The sequence below is a fragment of the Stigmatopora nigra genome, chromosome 19 (genome assembly GCF_051989575.1).
Source record: "Stigmatopora nigra isolate UIUO_SnigA chromosome 19, RoL_Snig_1.1, whole genome shotgun sequence".
In the NCBI taxonomy this organism is placed as follows: Eukaryota; Metazoa; Chordata; class Actinopteri; order Syngnathiformes; family Syngnathidae; genus Stigmatopora; species Stigmatopora nigra.
This window is the reverse complement of record NC_135526.1, coordinates 2,156,122-2,178,055: the sequence shown is the minus strand read 5'-3', so window position 1 is coordinate 2,178,055 and position 21,934 is coordinate 2,156,122. Positions and strand designations below refer to the sequence as shown.

At 41.0% G+C, this 21,934-nt stretch overlaps 1 protein-coding gene across 3 annotated transcripts in view; it reads right to left on the bottom strand.

Annotated features, from left to right (window-relative positions):
* Positions 1–21,934, bottom strand: part of spns2 (SPNS lysolipid transporter 2, sphingosine-1-phosphate) — a 33,358-nt gene that overhangs the window by 8,465 nt on the left and 2,959 nt on the right. For 2 of the 3 annotated variants that reach the window (XM_077740986.1, XM_077740987.1), the window contains 8 exons: positions 14,309–14,374; positions 7,082–7,218; positions 6,212–6,363; positions 4,384–4,450; positions 2,773–2,915; positions 1,811–1,966; positions 1,390–1,579; positions 168–233 (listed from right to left, as the gene is read on the bottom strand). In XM_077740986.1, the coding sequence (XP_077597112.1) occupies positions 168–233; positions 1,390–1,579; positions 1,811–1,966; positions 2,773–2,915; positions 4,384–4,450; positions 6,212–6,363; positions 7,082–7,218; positions 14,309–14,374 (977 nt within the window). Of the gene's footprint in view, positions 1–167; positions 234–1,389; positions 1,580–1,810; positions 1,967–2,772; positions 2,916–4,383; positions 4,451–6,211; positions 6,364–7,081; positions 7,219–14,308; positions 14,375–20,111; positions 20,190–21,934 lie in introns of those variants that run through there. The other variant, XM_077740990.1, reaches the window with a different exon arrangement.

Here is a 21,934-nt window from a genome sequence, read left to right as displayed (position 1 = left end):
TTACGAGTCAGGATAAAATACCCAACTTAGAGGAAAAATACATTCGAAAACCAACGTCTTATAAGTGTAAATCCAACACGGTTTGTTGCACTCCAACTGGTAAAATAACAGAAACCCCAAAGATGACGCCAAAGCCCAAAAGATAAATATGTCTTCCCAGCACTTACCATCAAAATGTCGGCCGTTATGGCCCAGTTGATGAAGAGCAGCGTCTCTCCTATGAAGATGCAGATCTAAAGAAAGATGACAACATTTAGCGTTAGAAAGCAACAATTAAGATGGAAGGGGGGCCCCTTTTCCACTGTGTGGCTACAAGAGGATTTATTCTAAATCATGGCGACAGTGTGTGTGTGGGCATTTACTGCTGAATACAACTGCTTTAGTCGTTGTGGTTGAAAAACATGTTATTAGCATTTGGCTCAATTGTACACAAACACGCAGTCTTCAGTTCGATTCGAGTTAAAGAAAAAAAAATACGGCACGGATGATAAAGATTATATGCCTGGCATTTATATATATCCATAGTTTTGGCTTGACTTGATGTTTTTTGGGTGGAGTCGTGGACTCTGAATAGCTTGTTGTGGTGGCGTATATACGCTACATGAAACGTGTGGGAGCGCCCGCTATTTCTATTCTGCTTGCTTCTTAAAAACAACGCCCGCAGGATTTGTCGTCATGTGATTTAACGCATTTGCGGGCAGAGATGATGTCCAATCCATTTTGAATGGGAGGGCTGAAGGATATATGTGTCTATGTCAATTAATTTTAGAAACTCGTGATCATAATGTAGTATCAATAATATCTGGATGCTCTCACTTTATTTAAAGCATTTGTTGACATAAATGATACAAGATGTCCAATCAGTTTGAAATGGGAGGTCTGAAGGAATGTTGGGTTGCATTAAAAGATGAGTATTCGAATCCAGTCCTCCCAGTATAATTAAATTAGACACCTAACACCATCCAAGACGATAATTTAAATTCTACAAAAAGAAAATAACCGAAAAATACAATCATGGTTGGTGATAACTAATAACAAGGAGCCAATCGCTTTCCATTATGTGTTGACAACGCAGCAGCTGCGACGGGTCAAAGCGAGGCGGAACGCCATGAGCGTGTCACAATTCATAACGCCGCACATCTGTCAAGGGCCTCGCCGCGAAACCTGAGCTGATCACTTACAAGCGGACCGGCGTACTCAGATGATTTGAACAAGTGAACAAGTCTGGCAACACTTGCGAGGCCCGGAATTGCCGTCATTTGAATACAATCGACAAGTACTTTAACGGAGTAATCGAGTATCTTAAGAGGCCAACTGACCAGAGTCCGATATACCAATACCGAAGTATTGCCTCTGTGACATCACTTATTAAAAACATAAGACTCTTACATAAGCTCCTGTGATGCTCTTCTTTGCCACGACAAAAATGAGGCAGATAAAGATGGCGGATCCCAGCATGCTGACAGCGCACACCAGGGGGTCGGCTCGCACCGTCTTCTTCCGACAGAGTCGAGTGGTGGCGGCTCCGATCAGCACGCCCAAAAGGCCCGTGATGCAAGTGATGGCTCCAAAGAGGAGACTAGAAGAGAAAAGCGGCAGTTAGTCGAAAGATCTGGAACACTTGCAATCCGGGATACAAATGACAACATACTGCATGCATACTTGTCAACCTCGACTAATTTTTCTCCTTATTAATGATTGCAATTCCCCTTAAGCAATAAAAAAGCATGGTGCCCAAATTATATAGTGAAAAGTTGGACTGGTGAAAGGGTGCAAGGCAAGTTGAAATAATATTTTGTGTTATGTTCACCTCTCTTTGCTGCTGCAGACCTCTTTAGTCCCACATGGCTCGGCGGTCTTTTGCACCACCGCGGCCCTGGCAAGGTAGATGGGAATCCAAATCCCAAACGCGCCCGTCGTGAAGGACACGGCGGCGGACGCCAGGGATGAAAACACATAGCTGCGACTGGACACAGAGAGGAGGACATTGTTTCCAATGACAATGTTTTACTTGGAACTCAATGTTTGTCATGCAAAAATGTATTGGAAGTGGGAGGACTGGCAAGAAAATGGATGTTTCAGCACCACTGAGTACTGTGTATTTCTAATTTATTGATATATTTAAGCTTTAAATCTTGTATAATGACAATAACAGCATTCCATTCAATTCAGTTAAACAAATCCCCCCAAATAATTGGCGATCGATTAACGATTGCCTTATTTTAAAGCCGTTTCTCGGCTTATAGGTGAATAAATTCAAATGGAGCCCGACTTGACAGCTTTACGTCAAAGACAAAAACTAAGCGGCCATTCAAAAGGGCTCACAGAAGTGCTGAATGAAGATTGTGTTGCCAAACACTCGCACCTTTACTCCCCCCCCAAGAACACGGGCGCCCCACCTAAAATATATTTCTCCATAAACCAGCGTCGTGACGTAAACTTTATGTCGTGGCAAAGCTATTTTAAGAAAAATGGCCGCCGAAGGTCACGCCGTGACAAAAGTGCACACTGTCAAGCTCACAGTTGAGCAGTGTGAGCGGTGGCGGCGGCCAATCATTGACAAAGACTCACTGTGTCTACCCTCGCCATTTCCATGACTCTTAGGCAGAGGTTGTCAAACTAGCGGCCAGGGGGCCACATCTGGACCCCGTCCAGTAAATCAAATGCATTGACGCCATTCTTTTTAAAAGACTTTGTTTTTTGGGGTGGGTATTCTATTTTGAAATAAACTTTCCAGGCCACTCGCCCAATGCAATTTCTCCATCCACTTACTTTTTAGCCAGCGTCTTCATATCGCACATCCACGATGTCCTGGTCTTGATGCGTCCCCCCTTTTGGTCGGCACTTCCTCTCTTTGGCTCGGGGACAAACAGCATGATCAGGGTGGCGGCAGTTATCCCCAAAACAGGAGACACCTATTGGAAAAAAAGTAGTAGAAAAAACATGTAATATGTATTGCTATAAGGGTGTCAGGGTATTTTTTAGATTTTACTAAATGATTTTTGAACTTAAAACAGTAAAAATACATTAAAAATGACAATTATTGATTTAAAAGGAAGAAAATCAGGAAATGTAATATACATCTATACTCTTCATTTTAATTTGACCCTAAAACAGAAAGTCAGAACTCATCATTTACTTTCCCGGGCCACACAAATGATCCAGCGGGACAGATTTGGCTCTTGGGCCGCCACTTTGACAATACTATATTCTATCCTCTAATTTATAGTCAACCTGCCTTAATGGTGGTTGAAATCATGTAGAAAATATGACATCATCAGTGTACTTGAAGTTGATTCTTATTTATATATTTGGTCCTCCTATTTAAAATGGATTGGACGTCAATTGGTAGCCAAACAAGGAATGTTTCGGGAAGATGGAGGCCCAAAACAAGCGGAAACTGTGTAGTCATTTCTTTTACGGAAAGCAGGATACCGCTGGTGAAAACATATTTCATACTTTCGTATCTGTTTTCCTCTCACATGCCACAAAAGTGACTAATTGGCTTTTGGATTGTTCTGTCAGAATGTCATCGTGGCCAAGGTGGAACAAAGTGCCCCCTGCTCATTGTTTGACGTTTTTAATGTTCCACCAAGACCTGTTGGAATTTGCTTCCTGTTTTCCCCGAAACCGACACAGTGCCCGTCGTGTCCTGGAATGCAAAAGGAATCCTTTGTGACCTGCCGGAGAAATGTTTATTTTCTTCTCTTTAAATTCAAGTGAGGGGAAGGATTGTTCTGGGTTTTTGGAAAGATGACCTTGAACGGGGGCTGTCCACCTGGTGCCACGGGGGCCATAACGGGGCCACTGCGTCATTTTTAATGACCCGCAAAAGTCGTTCACATTCCTCGTCTTCTGGTTTTTTTTTTTTAAATAAAATGTCTGTACAATTACTTTTTTCTTCTATTTACTGCTAATTACAGTCTTAAAGGAACAAAAAACATTGGATGTAAAGACTAAGGAATAGCAAGCAGTAAGAATTTTCTTTTTTTTGTATATTTATACTGATTTGAATTGATTTGGTTCAAAAAGTGAGGTTAAAATAGTAAACATCCAATTTCTGAAACAATTCTCCTTTAGTAGAAAACAATTTACATTGGCAGGCCTTGCAAAAATAATGTGACAGGCCATTCCTGGCCCCCGGGACACCAGTTTGACACCCCTACTTGGAAAGAATTGGACATCTTGTCAATGTCAGCGATGGCATCTTTTGGGCCAAGTTTTTCAAAAAGAATCTGACGTCAATGTGCCCGTGACTGGTTTAGCCCGTGGCGCCATTTGCTCTGTCACTACTTCCTGACGACCCCTGTGAACCCGACTGCGGGAGGGGCTCTAAATCCGTGGCGTGGTGTTTGTGTGCAATGTATCCGTGGATGCCCTTACCCTCAGTGCCCAGTGCCAGTCTCCCGCCGCTAACTTGGCGCCGGTGCCCAGGATGTAACCCAATCCGCTGCAAGAAAACAGCACAAGTGTCCGTCAGCCACACGCCACTGACACATGGATGTTATTTCTATACAAAGTATGCGAGTCATAATCCCGAGTTTGCTTGCCGGGTTTGTTTTCCACTCGTTCAGCTTTAGCACTAAAAACGCATCCTGTTTGCAGCCTAATTAACTCTTTCACAACCAGCCCAGGTATACATACATTCCATAGATTAATGTCACATGACAGGTTTATTTCACAAGGCTATTATGTCTGTCAACACATTTAAAATATATGATGGCCTTGTAAAATTTTATATACATAAGTAAATAAAAGATATAGGTTTCTATAAGGCTAATAATTTATTTTGGAGGTCTGAAAACTGAAATTATAATGTCAAAATTAGGGTTTGGCTAATTTTGATGTATTTTTGTGTATTTGTTTGTGTATAGTGCAATGCATTTAAATAAAAAAGGCTATATTAATCATCTAACAGTATTCAATGGAAAAATGATTTAAAAATGAAAACTAATACATCAGGCGAAGTTATTGTACTGTTTGTCTGTTTTAAAAAGTTGCAAAAAGATGCTTTTGGCCATTTATAGAGACAACAATCGGAAACTTTGGTTTTTCAATGTGCAACATAAGCTGATGTATTTACAGAGCGCACAAAATTATGTGGCATGGCAGATGTGGCTGGACTTGGACACCTCTGTGCAGTATTCACAGAGTATGTGTTGTTGTTGTAGTGACTACATTTTCTATAAAAAAATATCCTGGCAAACATAGGAGTTCAAATTAAATAGGAGAAATAAGGTCTAAATTCACTGGCAGCGAAGCCCCAATCTTATCAGAGTGCATACAGAGCGTGTTTGGAATGTACAAGCCAGTCAATTAACCATAAATCTGTCCCCTTGGGCCAAAAAAAGAAAAAAAATGGAATAAACAAAAAGCCAACTTCCTTTGAACGGGTTGAAACTTTTGCTAATTTCCTCAAAGCAGTCACAACAACCTCAGGAGAGAATAAATGGGATGTTTGACTGAACTTTTAACTTTTTTTGTGTGGGTTGACGGACAGTTTACCAAGACTGAAAGATTTCCTCACTTAAAAATCACATTACTTGTTCCTTAATTCTCTTATTTTGATTATAACATAAATTCCTAGCAACCTATGTTTGAAAATATTATGTAATAGTTCCAATATCTACATCATAAAGTCAATTAAAAGCTTAATATAGTTTGAAATGAAAAAATTAATGCCTAAATGTATCTTTTCCCATCCGATTGTATACTTGTTTATATTTGTATCACTTGAAAAATAAATTCTGCCTGACTTTTTTGCCGCGAGTGGATTACATAAGCATTGTTTTGCTGCCATATGATATTTATGTCATTTGAATGAAATAGTAAAGCGCACAGTTCTCTTCCTATTAGCATTTTCTTGATTCCACTGCGGGAATCTTCATGCATGAGCTGGCCAAGCTGCTCCGCACTGCGCTCTGCATAACTTTAGTCCTCCAGGCACTTTTTCCTGTGCTCCATTCATCTTTTATCACTCTACTTTGTTTACTTTCTGCCTATAGTCCTTTTTCTTATTTGATAAAAAGGAAACGGCCGCAGATTTGATCTTTAAATGCTTCCAGTCTCCACACCCTAGCATTTAACTTTTTTTTCTTTGCGTGGGAGATGTTCACACAGCTGTAACTAGGTGTGCAAAATACTTCTTTAAGAACAATCGTGCTGTTATTTTGTTTTTTTACGACGTGTGAATATATTTTCGGAAGCTTACCTTCCCAAGGGAATGGCCAAGTAAAAGAAGGAGAGCATCATCGTGCGCTTGTCATTGGTGAATAAGTCTCCAATGATGGTGGGGGAGATGGACGAGTAGCTGGATTCGCCGATTCCCACCAGTCCCCGCGATAACACGAACAGCCAATAATACTGGAAAAATGGAAAGAACACAATGTTTTCATTGAAGAGATGAACTCAATCGAGAGAAAAGAGCCACATGTGACTCTAGAGCCACAGTTTAATAGTCCAATTTTGAATATCTGACATCATTTAGGTATATCATTAACTTTAGCTTTTAATAGAACACTTTAATATCTTTAAATAACTGTTAATAGTCACATTAAAAGGCTAAAAGAGGTGATGAAACTAACGGAGGCAGCCGTTTCCATGGCAACCTTCATTCAAGTTGAACGTTGTCCGTTTTTTTCGGCCTGTGCAGTAGTTTTAAATCAAGATATTTCTATTGCAGTCGTTGCATATCAGAACCAAAATGGCTACCCTTCAAATGGTTACATTGGTGGAGGTCTTTTTAAATACGACATGCTGTTATAGCATAAAAACCCTTTTGCTGAGGAAGTTAATCTCAGCGTGTAATTACCCTCGAGACTTATGTTATTGTTGAACACGCGCCGAGCCTCTTAGTGATATCAAAACAAAACTGTCAAGGGGTAGCCCAACCGCAGTCTTATCGTCTAAAGGCTTGTAACCGAGACCTGGCGTTAATTGGATAGAGTGTAAAGACATTTAAATGAAAGAGAGAAAAAAGGCAAACGCAGCTAACAGCCTTGTCATTTCATTTGCTTCATCTCGAGCGGAAGCGTATCGGCGATAATGAGCCGGTACGCTTTCGACATGACAAGCGACGTACCTCGTCGCCGATGAAGGAGCTCAAAAGCGTCACGGTGGACCAGAAGAAAATTCCACAGCTGAGGATGGTCTTCCGGTTGAAGCGGTCGCCCAGGTAACCGAAGATAGGCGCTGCTACCATAAAGCTGCAGATGAACACTGTAAAAAGTCAGACCAAAAAAAGGAAAAGGCATTTTAATACTGTCGCATTGATACAGAAAGTAAGGTAAGTGCTTTAAAATGTGTTTTTCTAATTGTAAGGAAGCAATGGGGCCAAATTTTGTGGGATTTGAGTCAATATTTCGAGGTAGGCAAGGAGCCATGTTAATAGATCTTGCGGATTTTGCATTTTTAATCCTCTCACGCTGACTTTTGAGTCTTTGGAGAGGCCAGGGATGTTGCGTTTGACGGCAGCGAGACAAGCCAAGGAGGCACACTGCTGTTTTGACACGTTGTCAGCATAAAGATGTATGCGAGACCAGTGGCGTGGGCCACAAATGAGAGAGGAGAGGAAAGGAGAGGGGAGTATGTTACATAAGATAGATATATATGCATCCCTGCCGCACTCAGACTCAACAGGATAAGGGACAGAAATCTGATTATGACAACATGTAATATGGTAGAAAAGTGACATGTTCATTCATATCTATTTACAAAAAAATGGACATAGGGGAATTCATTGCATTACAATATCATACCAAATATAAAAAAGCAGGAATGTCAAGTATCAATACTGAAATTGTGTATCTAATGTCATCAATGCACTGAAAATGAGGATTCAAAGCCCAGTTTTAATAAATTGGACATTGAATGTTTTCAATGGAAGTCAGTGAGGTATTTTTTGTTTATTTAAAGCCAATTTGAGAACAGTTTTAGTCATTTTTTTATTCATGTCCAATTGGAAATGTGATTAGACGCTTGTGTAACACTGAATGTCTCCAAACAGCATTAGTATTTGACACACACAGACTGGTGTAAACATGCCAGCTGTTTCACATGGGGATTTACCAGGCAGCATTTAGCAGCGTGTCAAAAATAAACATCACTAATAGCTTCATTTGACAAAATCTCATTTGCACTGTCTCTTTATTTCTCATGACTTTGCAGGAAGAAATACAGACACATTCTACTCACGGGTGTGTCCAGACGTGTACTATTGTTCATTGGCCAGCCAACTAGTGCAAACACCAGACACACCTGAAGTCAAATGGTTGAAATGCGGCCCGGCCCCCCCTTTTAGAAACGTGATTTATAGTTTGAAAAGTGGAAATGGCCACAAAAGAACAGGCTTTTGAAGTGGGCGACATTTGTTGGAGCATTTAGTGTTTCTACTTAGCTGCTTTTATTCGGGCTTTCCGCTAGAGCCGAACAAAGCAAGAATCCAACAATTATCCTACAATTATGGTTTATGACTAGAAAGCAGCAAAGCCATGTGTGCAAATGTCACATTAAGAATGAATGAAGCTGTATACTTTGATTTCTCTGACTGGTATATTAAGAGTTGCCAGGATGGAGGGAAAATGGCACTTTTCCACATTTTCCGTCGCATTATTTTACATCCTGGAGGACAGAGTGTCACGGAAATTATGGGCATGGATTTTGAGTCATCGGTGGTATAAAAAAAAGAGCTAAAATAGGGCCATTGGGCAAATATTTAATGTAACATGCAAACTTGTTTTGGACATAATTCCTGTTCACTACAAAAAATAAAAGTTGGATTTTTTTATGCATGTCAATACCTTTCAATAGCAGTGAAACAGTTAAAAAAAACACTAAAATGCCCTTTTTAAGTTTCACTTGTTGAATTGGCATTTTTTTTACTTGATAAATGCAAAAATAATCAAAAAAAACTTTTTAAAGTTGGCATTTTTCGCCAATATTAACTTCAATTACACCAACTATCCTCCACAGTTTTACCATCTAAAAAAATACTTTTTAAATGACAATTCTTGAGCATTTTAGTGGGGGTCGAATACCTCCCACGGATCTTTTTCAGCTCAGTGAAACCTGACAGCGGTGACAATTAAACGCAAGGCGGACAGCTGAAGGAATTTGACCATTCACGCCAGAGAGTGACACAATGTGAGGAGTAAAGAGAGACACATGCAATAATACGCCGGTCTGTACATGTCTGCAGGCTAGACGTGTCAATCAGTCCCATTTTTTTAAGCTCTTTGTCCTGTCCGTGGCCGTTTTTCTCTGTCAGTGCTCATCTCATCGTAAATTCCTCCGTGAAGACGGACCGTAGCCTTCAACACTTTCAGTCATTACAAGGTTATCAAGCACGGATCATTTAATTACACATTGACAAGGATAGTCAACATAAATGGTCATTGGACAAAGTTGTAGTCTTGTCAATGGGAAAAACAAGTTGATTTTTTTAAAGTGTCAGGGGAAGCCAACAAGTAAAAATGTGCAAGAATTCACAATTTTCAATCCCACCCCAAAGGCATTTGCGTACTCAGTGAGATTCCACATTTGCTATTCTGAGGGGCATCTGTTGGTCGTCATGGCAACATAACGTTCAACTGTGAACACGACTCCTTCAATATTGTGTTTAAAGCCATGTGCTGAAATTACAGCAGGGATTCCAATACTGGATTCTCCAGACACACATTGTTCAACTTAAGAAAATTGTCATGCAATGATGAAATTATTATTTTTTTAATGCTGAAAAATGACTCATTTAGCCACCAACTGACTGCCAGTCTTTTGCAGTCGATGGCATGAAATGAGTTAAATACTGCGGAAAAAAACCCTATTTTAGGTTGAGTGAAGACACTAAATTGTCCAAGGCTTGTGAATACGTATGTCAAGGCTTGTTTGTCTATGGCTAAGTTTCAGATGAATACACAAACAAGACAAGTTGGAAATCTTTATATAGAAGGAGGCATTTTAAATGACATCGAAAGAGCCGAGTGGGCTCTTTTTGCTACTGTGGTTGTGAGCGGTAACTTGACTGAAGGGGGCGTAAATATAATGTTGTTTATTTTAGGTCTGAGGCCACATAAAACTGACTGTGCTGCTCTTCTCTCCCCTCTCAGTGTAAAATTAGTATAAAGCCATGCCAAATGTTTGCATGCAATGTTTGATTCTGGTCTGTCTGGCGACACATTATTAACTCATCAGTGGAAAGGCTGGCTGTCCCACTTCAAATGGATTGGGCGTCTACTCCTTCTTAGCTCATTTATTCATTCATACGTTCATGTATCTTCCATAAAGATATACTGACTACAGGCGAAAGACAGACTACAGTAATCCCTCAAATTTTCACAGTTAATGTAGACCTGACATGTCCGCGAAAAATGAAAAACCACAAAGTAGGGTCACCCCAATTTTAAAATGTGCATTTTTGAGTCATTTAATCACTCTTAAAGTACAAAAACTATGAATTATTTTGACAACATTGTTATTTTATCTCACAGGTTAGCAGAGAGCCATATACACCCACCAAAAAAGCCACATGTGGCTCCCGAGCCTTAGCATCAAACCATCAGGCGGTATTAGCTCATTTAAAGGTTTTTAATTCAGTGTTTACACGGCATACTTTTACTGTCACTGCCACTAAACATGTTAATAAAAGGTGCTTTGTGCACTGAGACTGAACCGTGTTGCCTGAAATGTACAACCAAGGGTAGGTTTCGTCCTCTAATGATTAATGAGACGTCCTATGGCGACTGCAAGACTTCCATTTGAACATTCACACATATCAGGATTCCACCTTCGGGATTCCCCTTTATGTGGCGCCCGGCGTATTCTTACATTCCTCAAATTTCTGATTACCGCATATTTACCCTTCAAGCCCCCTCTGCTGAGTCTTGACCGGTGTTGGATTACCAATGTGTTGAACTCCACACGCAGCCTGGGAAATACCTTCCCTCTCGCCTGGATCTGAACACTTAATTCCTACAGAAGCTGCAGTCAAATGCACTCCAACTCCCACTTAAACCCTTTTTGATTGTATCCAATCTCGCCGCGGAACGAACGGCGGTCGGTGCATGTCATGATTCTAACTACCTGCAGCTGGGGAGAATTTCATTCTTTTTAGGTCATATTGCTCATCCGTACTACACATTGATGAGTCGCCGTCCTATCATTTTGACCTTCACTGGCTGCATGTGAGCTATAAAAGTCAAGTCCGGGATTGATGAGTGTTTTTGCACTCGTTCCTAACTGAGGTTTCAACGGCAGGAGGGAATTGGCGTAAAATTCTTCACACAGATCTGAAGTGCAGGGTTTGAATCCGAATGGTCAGTCATAAAGTGAAAGGGACCAGCGTTCCAATCATGGACAACAGCTGCCCTCCTGCGAGACATGGCCTATAAAAATATTCCATATATAGAGAGACATGTTGGGGAATCATCAGGTCATCGTTATATTTGGGGTTCCACCAGGGAGGGCTACATCGAGATTAATTGGGTTTTATTATTTAAAAATAAAGCTCAAAATATGTTGGTGGCCATTTGTTTATTCGGTCCAAATGTGTTGGAAGTTTAGAGGGGTCATAAAATTGCATTAAAACTTATTCTAAATAATTTGCTTGGTAAAAAATGGCAGAAGACAGATGTGTTTTCATTCTCTGCTTCTATTTGTATAAACTCTTGTAAGGTGCCAGTGGAGTAGAAACAAGGCAAGAACAGCTGCTAAACTGCTGATAGAGGGAGATAGAGCAGTACCAAGTGTCGGTCAAGACAAAATAGGAGCAGCTGTGACTTGGTAAAAACAGCTGATCGGGCGCTCAGAGTTTGACTTGCCTTTGCAAAGAACTTGAAAATAGTCATTGAAGATGCTTTTATACCTGCAGAAAGTAGGCTGGAAATTTAACTTTGGATCCCACAACTGTAAGCACTTTAATTACTGAGGGGGACACTCTTTAATCAATAGGACATTAGGGTATGACAGGGCATCCAAGATCATAAAGGATTGGACATTTAGGGTTAAAATGGGTGCCTTAATAGTGGCTAAAATGTGCTGAAACACCTGTGACCTCATTCCTTAAGCTCACATAGCAGGTCAATGACAGACCGACACCATATTATAAGCGCTCATGTCATTTGCTGTGCATGAGTATCGTGTTACAGACAAGGTGGGCAGCCGCACACAGATTGGGAGCTTTTTTTGAGCCGCGACTTCTCATTAGGCCTCTTCGCATCCATCTTAGCTGACCCCGTTATTACTTCCATGCTCAACCAGTGGGCGATCATTACAATGCCAGCTTACATTAGGAAGGGAAATTAATCTACTAAGAAATTATCTCTGGTTTGCCTTTACTTTTTATGGGCAAGATTTGGCCATTTAGAAAAGAAAAATGTTACTCTACATATATACTGGGCCATAATATATTACCATTTATATACAATCATTGCCTAAAAAAATAATTGTATAGCAAACACATGTATCTGCACACACATCATTATTATTCATGTTGACTTTTGAATAATCAACTACTGAAGGAAAATTAATCATGTTAACAAGCGGATTAGACGCCACTATTAACATTTTGCAACACTTCCCGAATGTGTCAGTCTAGTTTGGCCAGAAAGTCCCCTTCAACCAAAGGTAATTTCATCCAGGTGAGCCACCACTTCCATTAACCTTTCCTGCCCTCTACACCCCGGGGACCTGTCGGGTTCGCAGCTGCACCAAAAGTGTCCCTCCCCGATGGCCAAAGGGCCATTTTAGAGTAGACCTGCCATTTCAAGCAGGTGCGCCAAGACCTCTCACGCCGTTGTCCGACAAGTCCGTCGAGCGCAGGTGACAGCTTTGCCGCATATTGACGGCCATACCCAAGAGCTCGAGACTTAAATCATCACATTTTTAAATAAAAGCTCTCTCAAGTGAGCCAAGTGATGCACATGTTTACACAGATACAGAATCTCACATACCTCTTGTCAATTAGTGTCTTCTAAACTCTCAAAAAAACGACTAATGGAAACTTGTATGCTATTTAACTACACCTGAGGGGTAATTCTCTTTTCTATCAGCACTCTAAAACAACCCCAAATTCCACTTTCTTACTGCGTACTGTAAATTTGACACGATTTATTTTACTTTTACTAGAGATAATGGTTATAAAAGTATGAATATTGTTACATTTCATGCTGTAATTGGCATGTACTCAGGCTTGATGGATGGTGGCGACATCAGTCTGGATTAATAGCCACACCACAATGTTATCTTGGCAGTCAAACGTGCTAACCGTTGAACTAGTAGCTGGAACACAAGGAACAATAAATATTTTCTGCTTTCTGGACTACAAAAATTGCCCATACATTTTGGCAAAGGCCACCAATTCCATCCAAACGGACTTATTACATCATCCTTTAACCTCTCTTTCACACCTAGGGTAGTGGGCTCGCCCACTCCCACAGATTACAGCCCAGACTTGTAGCATTCCTCAGTCTATCGCGAGAAAAGGTCACCTGGGGATCACACCCGGTCTACTACAGTTAGTACAGGTCATCGTAAACCTCCAAATACGGTCCAATCCAAACAGAATTAATCAAAACCATAATTTCATCCCAACCTTGTAGAGCGAGTACATTATAAATTGGCTTACTTCCACTTAATTTGTTTTGAAAAGTGTCAAAAAGGCCAAACAGCAAAGCCATCCAAACGGAGCAAAAATCTGGACCCTATCATGGAATAGGGTGAAAATTGGATTTGTCGGCGATGAAATGAGTTTTTGACTGGAAAAAATAACAGGCATGGCTAAAGTGTTTTTTCCCGGAGGATATTTTTGTCTTCAAGACACCATTCAGGTCACCCGCAGTTAGCAAGGGGAGAAAAACACTGGGCTGTACTCTTTCACAAATACACACGCTGGTCTGCTTGGCCTCAATGGGGCTTTGTGTACCCAAACTGATGGTGTTGAAATGACTCTCCGGCTGTGCTAAGACAAGACTGGCTCCTGTCCTCCAATAAGAGGCCTTTGCAAAGAAAAGTATCTCCCTCCAAAAGACGGATTCATTAGAACCAAGATTTTAGGAAACCCTGCCTTAAATCTGCACCTCAGCTCAAATCAAGGTAACACTGATCCAAACCATATCCCACTAACCCTTTCCTGCACAAATTATGATTTTTTTTAACACTTACATGGACTTCAATGAGGTCATTGAATACTTTGTTGACATAGCTGGCAGCCAAAACGGTATGTAGCAATGTGTATACATTTAATTGTTTTTAGCCATAGTGGGTGCAATGTTTTTAGGCTCCTGTTTTTTAAAAAAAAAAGTGGAGGTAGACATACCTGTTTGGAGCAATGCGACGACGCTATCCGACACGGCAAATTGCTTCTGGATATCCTGCGCCACACCTGTCAAAAGAAGAATAATGCTTGATTTTGTGGTTGAGGCATAGTATTGCATAAATACATATAGAAATGACCCGATCTAATCAACTCCCATAATAAATTTTGATTGACTGAATTAATCTCGGAGAACAAATTGCACTTGAGTAATGAAGTGCTCCTCTAATTGACACGAGCCTGGATTGCAGTGGCCTGTTATAATTGACCAATTTGATGTTTAATGTCACTACACACAATGAGTAGGCACAGCAAGCGTCTCCATGAGGTTAAATATAGCCCGCGGCGGCTCGTATCAGGCCCGCCGATGTAAAGCATCATTGACTCGTAATGTTCCTCAAGTGTGAGAAGCCGCGAGGTCTTTGAAGGCATCTTAAATCTCCTTCTGTAACCTAAGAAGAAATGAAGAAAATTGCCATAGCATGCATTTTTCTCATGCCACAATGACATGAATGTATCATGACATTTGGCTGTTTCCCAACTGGCCATGTGCAAAACAGAAGGACAAAAAATCTGTATAATAATTAGGCTTGGAAAATACATTTTTCTAATCATTACAATCCAGAAATATAGAAAGTTGCATTTATTTTTGCTGGAGAAAGAATTAAACCTAACTTTCTATGAAAAATTACATTATTTTAATCTTTAAAGCAGCCTTTTAAAATCAAAATTTTCTTCTCATCTTTTATTTTTGTCCTTCCCTTTCCTCCACTTGCTTTCTCTGAAATTGATTCATCACTTTCTCAGACACGCACGCAGCATTGACCACCGGGAAAGAAAAAGGCGACTTGTAAAATATGACTGAGGATGGAAATGACACAGACAGACAGAGACGAAGCTGGCGGCACCGAGAGCAGTTGCCATGGCGATGCTCGCCACCCCAAAAAGGTCAAGTAACGACAGAGGAATTGGACTATTATTCTTCTCAATACTTTACTTGCAACCATTTCTTCCCCGCTGCAAAAAATATCGCATCACCACAAATCCAACTCAATGGACCAATGCCATTCAAACAAAGTTAATGATCTTTTCACCAGAATTTGATGGAAGCACCTGACTGGGATGTCAATAGCCCTTAATGGCAGCCAATGACGACTTGACTATGACATCCCATCCACAACGAAGTCTTTATACTTCTTTCTGCATGTGGGAATTCACCTCCACATGCTTTGTAGTCCAAGCGTGCAGGCAGTTTAAAACATCTGCACTACATTTCCTTTCAATGTGACAGACGAAAGAATTGAAATAGAAAAAAAATGCTTCCTCACCCGCTGCGGCCACATGGCAATGGAGGAGAATAGTCGGTCAGTCGGACATATTTGTGGTCGCCTTCTCTTCGCTTGGAGTTTTTGAACGCGGCTGTTGTTTTCCCCTTCCGAGCATCTATCTCACGCTGGAATCTAAAAAGCTGATCAACTCCAAACACGCGCTTTCTCCTCACTTATTATATTCCCTGACTATTTACAGAATCCCGACTGGGTGAGCACCCCCTTTGAATGGAAGGGGGGGAGAGGATTGAACCACATCGGCACGCTGGTTTACCACTACGCGCTAGAACCGGGCCAGGATGAATGACTTTCATCCACTGGGTGCCCTTTCACAAACAGACAGTCAAATTAAAGACAGGAGGAGAACACACACAAACGACACTGTATAGTCACACACACACTGTCAGAAAAAAAGGAAGAATAACATTTCCACCAACGTGAATGACTTTTTAAGCGCTTCAGCTCTTAAATTGGACTTCCTTCCTTCTAGCCTACTTTCTCTGTGCAGAAATAGAACCTGAACACCCAGCAGTCTCTGCTGTAGTTCAATGATTAAATCTCTTTTTTTATTGATAGCCCCGTAGCCACACTTTAGCAAAAAAGTGACATTCAACACTGAAATAAAGTACTTCCACAGATCCTTCCTACAATCAGCTGTCAGGCACTTTAACAAAACAAATAGCTGAGTGTTAAGACCTACCGTATTCATGCATGTACATCTATGTGTATCTATGTATGTATATATGTGCGTATATATATGTATATGTATGTCTATATGTGCTTATATATATGTATATGTATGTGTGCTTATATGTATGCATGCATATATATGTATATATGTGCTCATATGTATGCATGTATATATATACCATCTTGCTTCTGTGACAACAAAATGTCCCGAAGGAATAAAGTTATCCAATCCCAGTTCAAATGGATTATGTTAACGCACACCTTGTAGTTTTAACCAACGTTGCCACTTTGATTCAAGGCCCGCCGTTTTCTTTTCCTAATCAAAAGCATTCATTCAACGGCAGTACTTTAGTCACAGCCAGTACATATTAAATATTTGATGGCCGTAGCGAGAGAATACAAGGTGAAGCGCCGTTAACACACACACACACTGAACCTATAGCTACAAATCAATAATACATGGAAAGGGGTTAACCCACATGTCTGGAAGATTGTGGATTGGTTGAAATACTGTGGAAGCAAGGCAGAGTTATTTGAGGGGACGTAAAGGGACGGACAAGCAAGGTGGTCTGTCAAGTCAAGCGATTCGTTGATTGGCTGCCAACCCAAGCCAATTGAAATGGATTAGACATCGAGCACCGTCAATGGCTGCCAATGGCTTTCAACCGTCACGTGTTTTGCGGGAATGGGGAAAAGGGGAAAGCATATCCCAAAGTTTTAATGGGCTCAGACCATCAAAAAGAAAATGTGGTTTTGGTTTTGGACTCTGGCATGTAACCGTGGCTCCTCACGACGACGTCTGCAGAATAAGAACACCACTTCCACTTCGTTAGATCAAAAAGGATTCCCTATGGGAAGCCATGACGACCACATTTGGGACATCAATAATAACATATCTGTCATTCCCATCTTGTATCATTTAACTAAGTGCAGACATTTATTTTTATTCTTGAAAATGTGAGCTGAACGTAAAAAGTGCAACATGTCATTATAACCACCAGACTTCCGTCTGGCTTTTCATGGAAATCACACGACGACACATTTCGGCGGACTGAGATGTTGTCAATTTAACTAGTCAAGACATTTCAGGGAAAGAGCAGATTTCAAACTCCATTTCAGCTATGTCGGGGCGCCGGAGTTTAGCTGAGGCTGCTGGCTTTGGTTCATCTTTCCTCATGTCATAAATTAGATATGCATCTCATTCATTTCATCAAACACTTGCAGAAACCCAAATATGTTTTCTCCCGCCAACTCAAACGGAAATAAGCCTGCCCTTCAAGTATTCGATATTAAAAAGTCATGTGACCCAATTTCAAAAAATGAAACTACATTATTTATAAGCCACAATTCTTGGCAATATACCCAAATTAATGAGATGCATTTTGGTAACACTAGTCAAAAACATATTTTTGTTATTTATGGTAGATTGCCAATTACATTTGTTGTTGACAAAATGCAATGAAACTCCAATCTTTTAAAAATGAGGCATTTTGGCCTTACTAGGTCACAAATTCAAATCTAACCCGGTTTAAAACCATTATGATACATGCAATTAGGACTGAAGCCCAATCCCCCACCAAGCACAGTAACGAAAATCCCCCTGTGGTTTCCCACGCCTGTGACATCATGACACATAGATATCAACAAATCAAAATGTTCAAAAGGAAGAGTTGATGAAACTAGAGTAGTGCAAACACCCACAAAGCTTGCTGCTCTTCTGATATTAACTATTACGTCATCTCCCTGCTGGCCTGTTGACATTATCGCATTGAAATGCAGGCAAAGATTATCTTTTATTTTTGAAGCCTATCCACTGTAAATAAACAGACAACACCAGATTACGGCAACTGCGGCCGTTTGCACGCCGGATTCGACGGCGAAGAAATGAACGTTCGAGTTGTAAAGTTGACCACAGAGATGAAAATTTGCATTAGAAAAAGGTCATTCGAGGTTTTTTGCAAAACGAACGCCAAATGCCACGGGGTCGTAGTGATCTGAAGAAACGGGATAGATCTAAGGAGGCCATATTTTAAGCAGGGTTGAGTTAATTCTTGACAGCGTGTCTTGCACGGCAAAGTACAGAACACATGGATGATCTTGCCAGGTCCTTCTTGTTTGCTTTCTGGTAAACACTACAATCTTCAGAAATAACGTTGCTCTTTTGATCTAGTGAAGAATTGCTCTTTCGTTATAAGCAGGGCAAGTCCTTCTATTCTGACTCATCTCTGCTTCCCACTCCAAATCTGGACTTGGCACTTATTTAGTTCATAACGGCAATCCCCTAACACACAAATGGCTGAGTGAAAAAAATGGTAGCACTCAACTGTTAATGTGATGACAGAGGTTGCTGATTAGAAGGTTGCGGTTGGCTATCTTCACATGTCAAAGGTCAACAGGCAGCCTGAGCGAGCTGTTAGCTCGACAAGCTACCGGAAAGATAAGAACCAGCTGGGAATTTCAATGATAAATCCAGGGTTTGTTGGAAGGGCCACTTAATGGCGGGTTCAAGTGGGTTTCGTCAACGTCAAGTACTAAGATGCAATTTGTACTCGTTTGTAAGACAATTTGCTCCACTTGGACGACAACTATGAATATGAACTATTTATGAATGAAATTCAAGAAATAAAATGATAAGATGTAACAACTTTTGATTGGTTCCTGCTATTTATGGCGCCAGGGTGTAGGTTGGATAGTAAAAACGTAGGGTGACCACATAAAAGAAAAGAATCTGGACGAAGGAACGCCATCTAATTCCACTGGTTACTATTACAGACATCAGCTAAATCGGAGCCTTAAGAACACACAGACTGTTTTCTCACTGTGTAGCACGCTAGGATAGGAAACTAAAGAGATTATTAAAAAATCTCTGGGAAAAAGCTCTAGCGTGCCATTGTCGGAAATCTCATTTAGACATGCGAGTTCTAATGTATATTTTTTAAAAAAGGGAGATTTTATTAGCTGAAAAAAGTTGAAGGAATCATGTAATTGGATATAGTCAGACATCGGATAAGAGTATTTCACAGAATTGCACCACGGGAAGGCCCACACAGCAGTTTGCATTCATCTTGAAGCTCTAAATACCCAAATAATCCACATGCTTTTATGTATTATTCTTTAATTTATTGCAGACACCTATGCGCTGCTCACTTCCCTTCCTTTCCAGTCAGAGCGGAACTGAAACTTCTTAACTTTCAATGCACTTTACGCACTACCACCACAACCAAAATTGCGGCCGGTGACATCAAAAATTATGAAGCTGCAGCCGAAGACAGGCCACATTACCCTCTGTAACTACACAGACTTTTTTAAAAAGGTGTGAAGGTACAAGGAATACATGTCAGACTGACTTGATCACTACATCTTTGCCACTGCGTGACAAAGAGCTTGCCTTAAGAGGATTAGAATCTCATACTCATTGTCTGAGATGTAAGATCCCAAAAGTATACACACCCTTGTCCAAAGGGACGACCAATTGATGTTATGAGTTAAAAAAAAAAGTATTTGCTGTTGTTTTTTTGCCAATATAGTAATCCAGCAATCAGTTATTGGGAATATATTTGCTGTTATTACCTTTAAAGTATTACTTTGTATTGGAGATCTCATGGCAAGGATGCAACTTTGTTTTGGGGCATTCCTGGAGTGACAGCTTGACATGCGTGACGCAAGAATTAATCTGCAACTCCCCGGCATGCGATTATCTCTCAGCGCTCAAATGACTACTTTGCCAGCTTTGAAGAGGGGGGGTGCATAAGAGGCGGCGGCAATAAAAGAGATCAAGGTTGACTTACTGATCAAGCAAATAACTCTAAGTGCCACACGTCTGCTTCGCATATCCTCATATTCTCAGAGTGGAAAAAAAACAGTTAATCCTTTCTTTCTGATAAGCTCCAGAAGTGTCTGCTGTGAGACCAACTCTTGGAATTAATGTTTCAAAGCCAACTCCAATTGAATTAAGAATAGACGTCCACAATACATGTAGGAAGGAGTATTTTCTTAAAGGGGCGAATTGCATGTAGCAATTCATAGCCTGGATTCATCCTTGGTTGAAAATAAGGCATATGTCGCAGTGCACAGAACACTGCAGCCTTGTCTGCGTCACCATCCCGGTCATAAAAATGAGCGCACCAGCTGAGACTGAAATTGGCTCTGGGCGTTTTACTAGCGCCTACATTCAGCAAATCTCAAGGCGGCCGTCGCATTTTATCAGAACACTCCTTGGCTATTTACAGAAGACATTTTTTGACATCTGACTTCACTTTATTATCACAACTCATTGTTCTTAACAATTTAGGAAATCAAAACCATCCCTAAAGCTTCTTTGAGTGTCCATTGAGCTTCTCTGGGTTGTAAACTGCACTTTGTAGTGGGTTTGCTGGTTTTCAGTTGCATCTTCACCACACCGGATGATCTTTGACAAGGCCGTGCATCAGTGAATGGGATTTTCGCATCATTGTTGCTCGGCAGAATAGCTCCGGTGTCCGCAATGCTCACCCTCCGTCTTTACTGACAATGCTTTAGTGATCCAAGCGCACACAACGCACACTACAGTCACGGCTATCGGTACAAAGACCTTTTGACGTTGACGTGGGGGGACGGATGAAGGGTGGTGGGGGTGTTCTATGGCGTCGCTTCAGCTTAATGCTTTCTGCATTCTACGTCTACTTTCTTCCGACTGCGGGAGCCCTCCCACCATCACCAGCGGCTCCCATTCATTGCGGGAATGGTGGTTGGATGGAGGGGTGGGGGGGACCATTTATTCTGTGTGTTTGCTTTCAAGGGGGTGGAGGGGGACGTCCACTCATGCCCGGCTAATTGACACTAAGATCTACCACTTGGGATTAGCTACCTGCTACTGAGTGGGCTCAGAGTGAGAAAGAAAGCAGGGCGGAGGAATGGTAAAGATTTGAAAATGGGGCAGCTATACTTAATTCTTTGAGATCATTTGGCTTTTGGATTATTTTTTTGCATGTTAACTGATTATTTGAAATGAGTTAAATTTGGGTCATATGTGGGATATTTTAGGGTATCCCGGGGCAACATACTGCACATTTTGTTGATTTATATTGATTTTAGGGCATTTCCAGATTCCTTTCAGTTGACTCTGATGCAATCAGGATGTTTTTGATTCCGTCAAAAATATTGACCACCAATGGATAAACACTGATTTCCAAAAAATCCATTCATGACAGCATGAGTCACCCTATGATTGACAAACAACCAGTCCAGGGTAGAGTCTTCTCCTGGCAGTCCCAATGCAAAATACACCATCTGGAAGCGCAATAATTCACATGTAGTTGCACCGCGCAGATGCACTGTGTTGGTAAGCTTCCACCATCTAATTACTACAGCAATGTCGCTCGCCCAGCAGGGGAGGAGAGAGAAAGCCTCACAGAGAGATTGGAGCAGGCGGAAGGAAGTATGGCAGATAAGCTCATGGTCGGTCCATGTTGAATACACATTGCGTCCATAAAAATTGCTTCGTGGTAGAGATGGAGTCAGCCACACCCACATCTTGCCCATCTTTGATGGACAGTGAGTTTAGGACTTGTATTTTGGACAAGGTGGATGAGTAGAAGACTTGTTATCCTATCCTATCCCAGACTTGATCCAG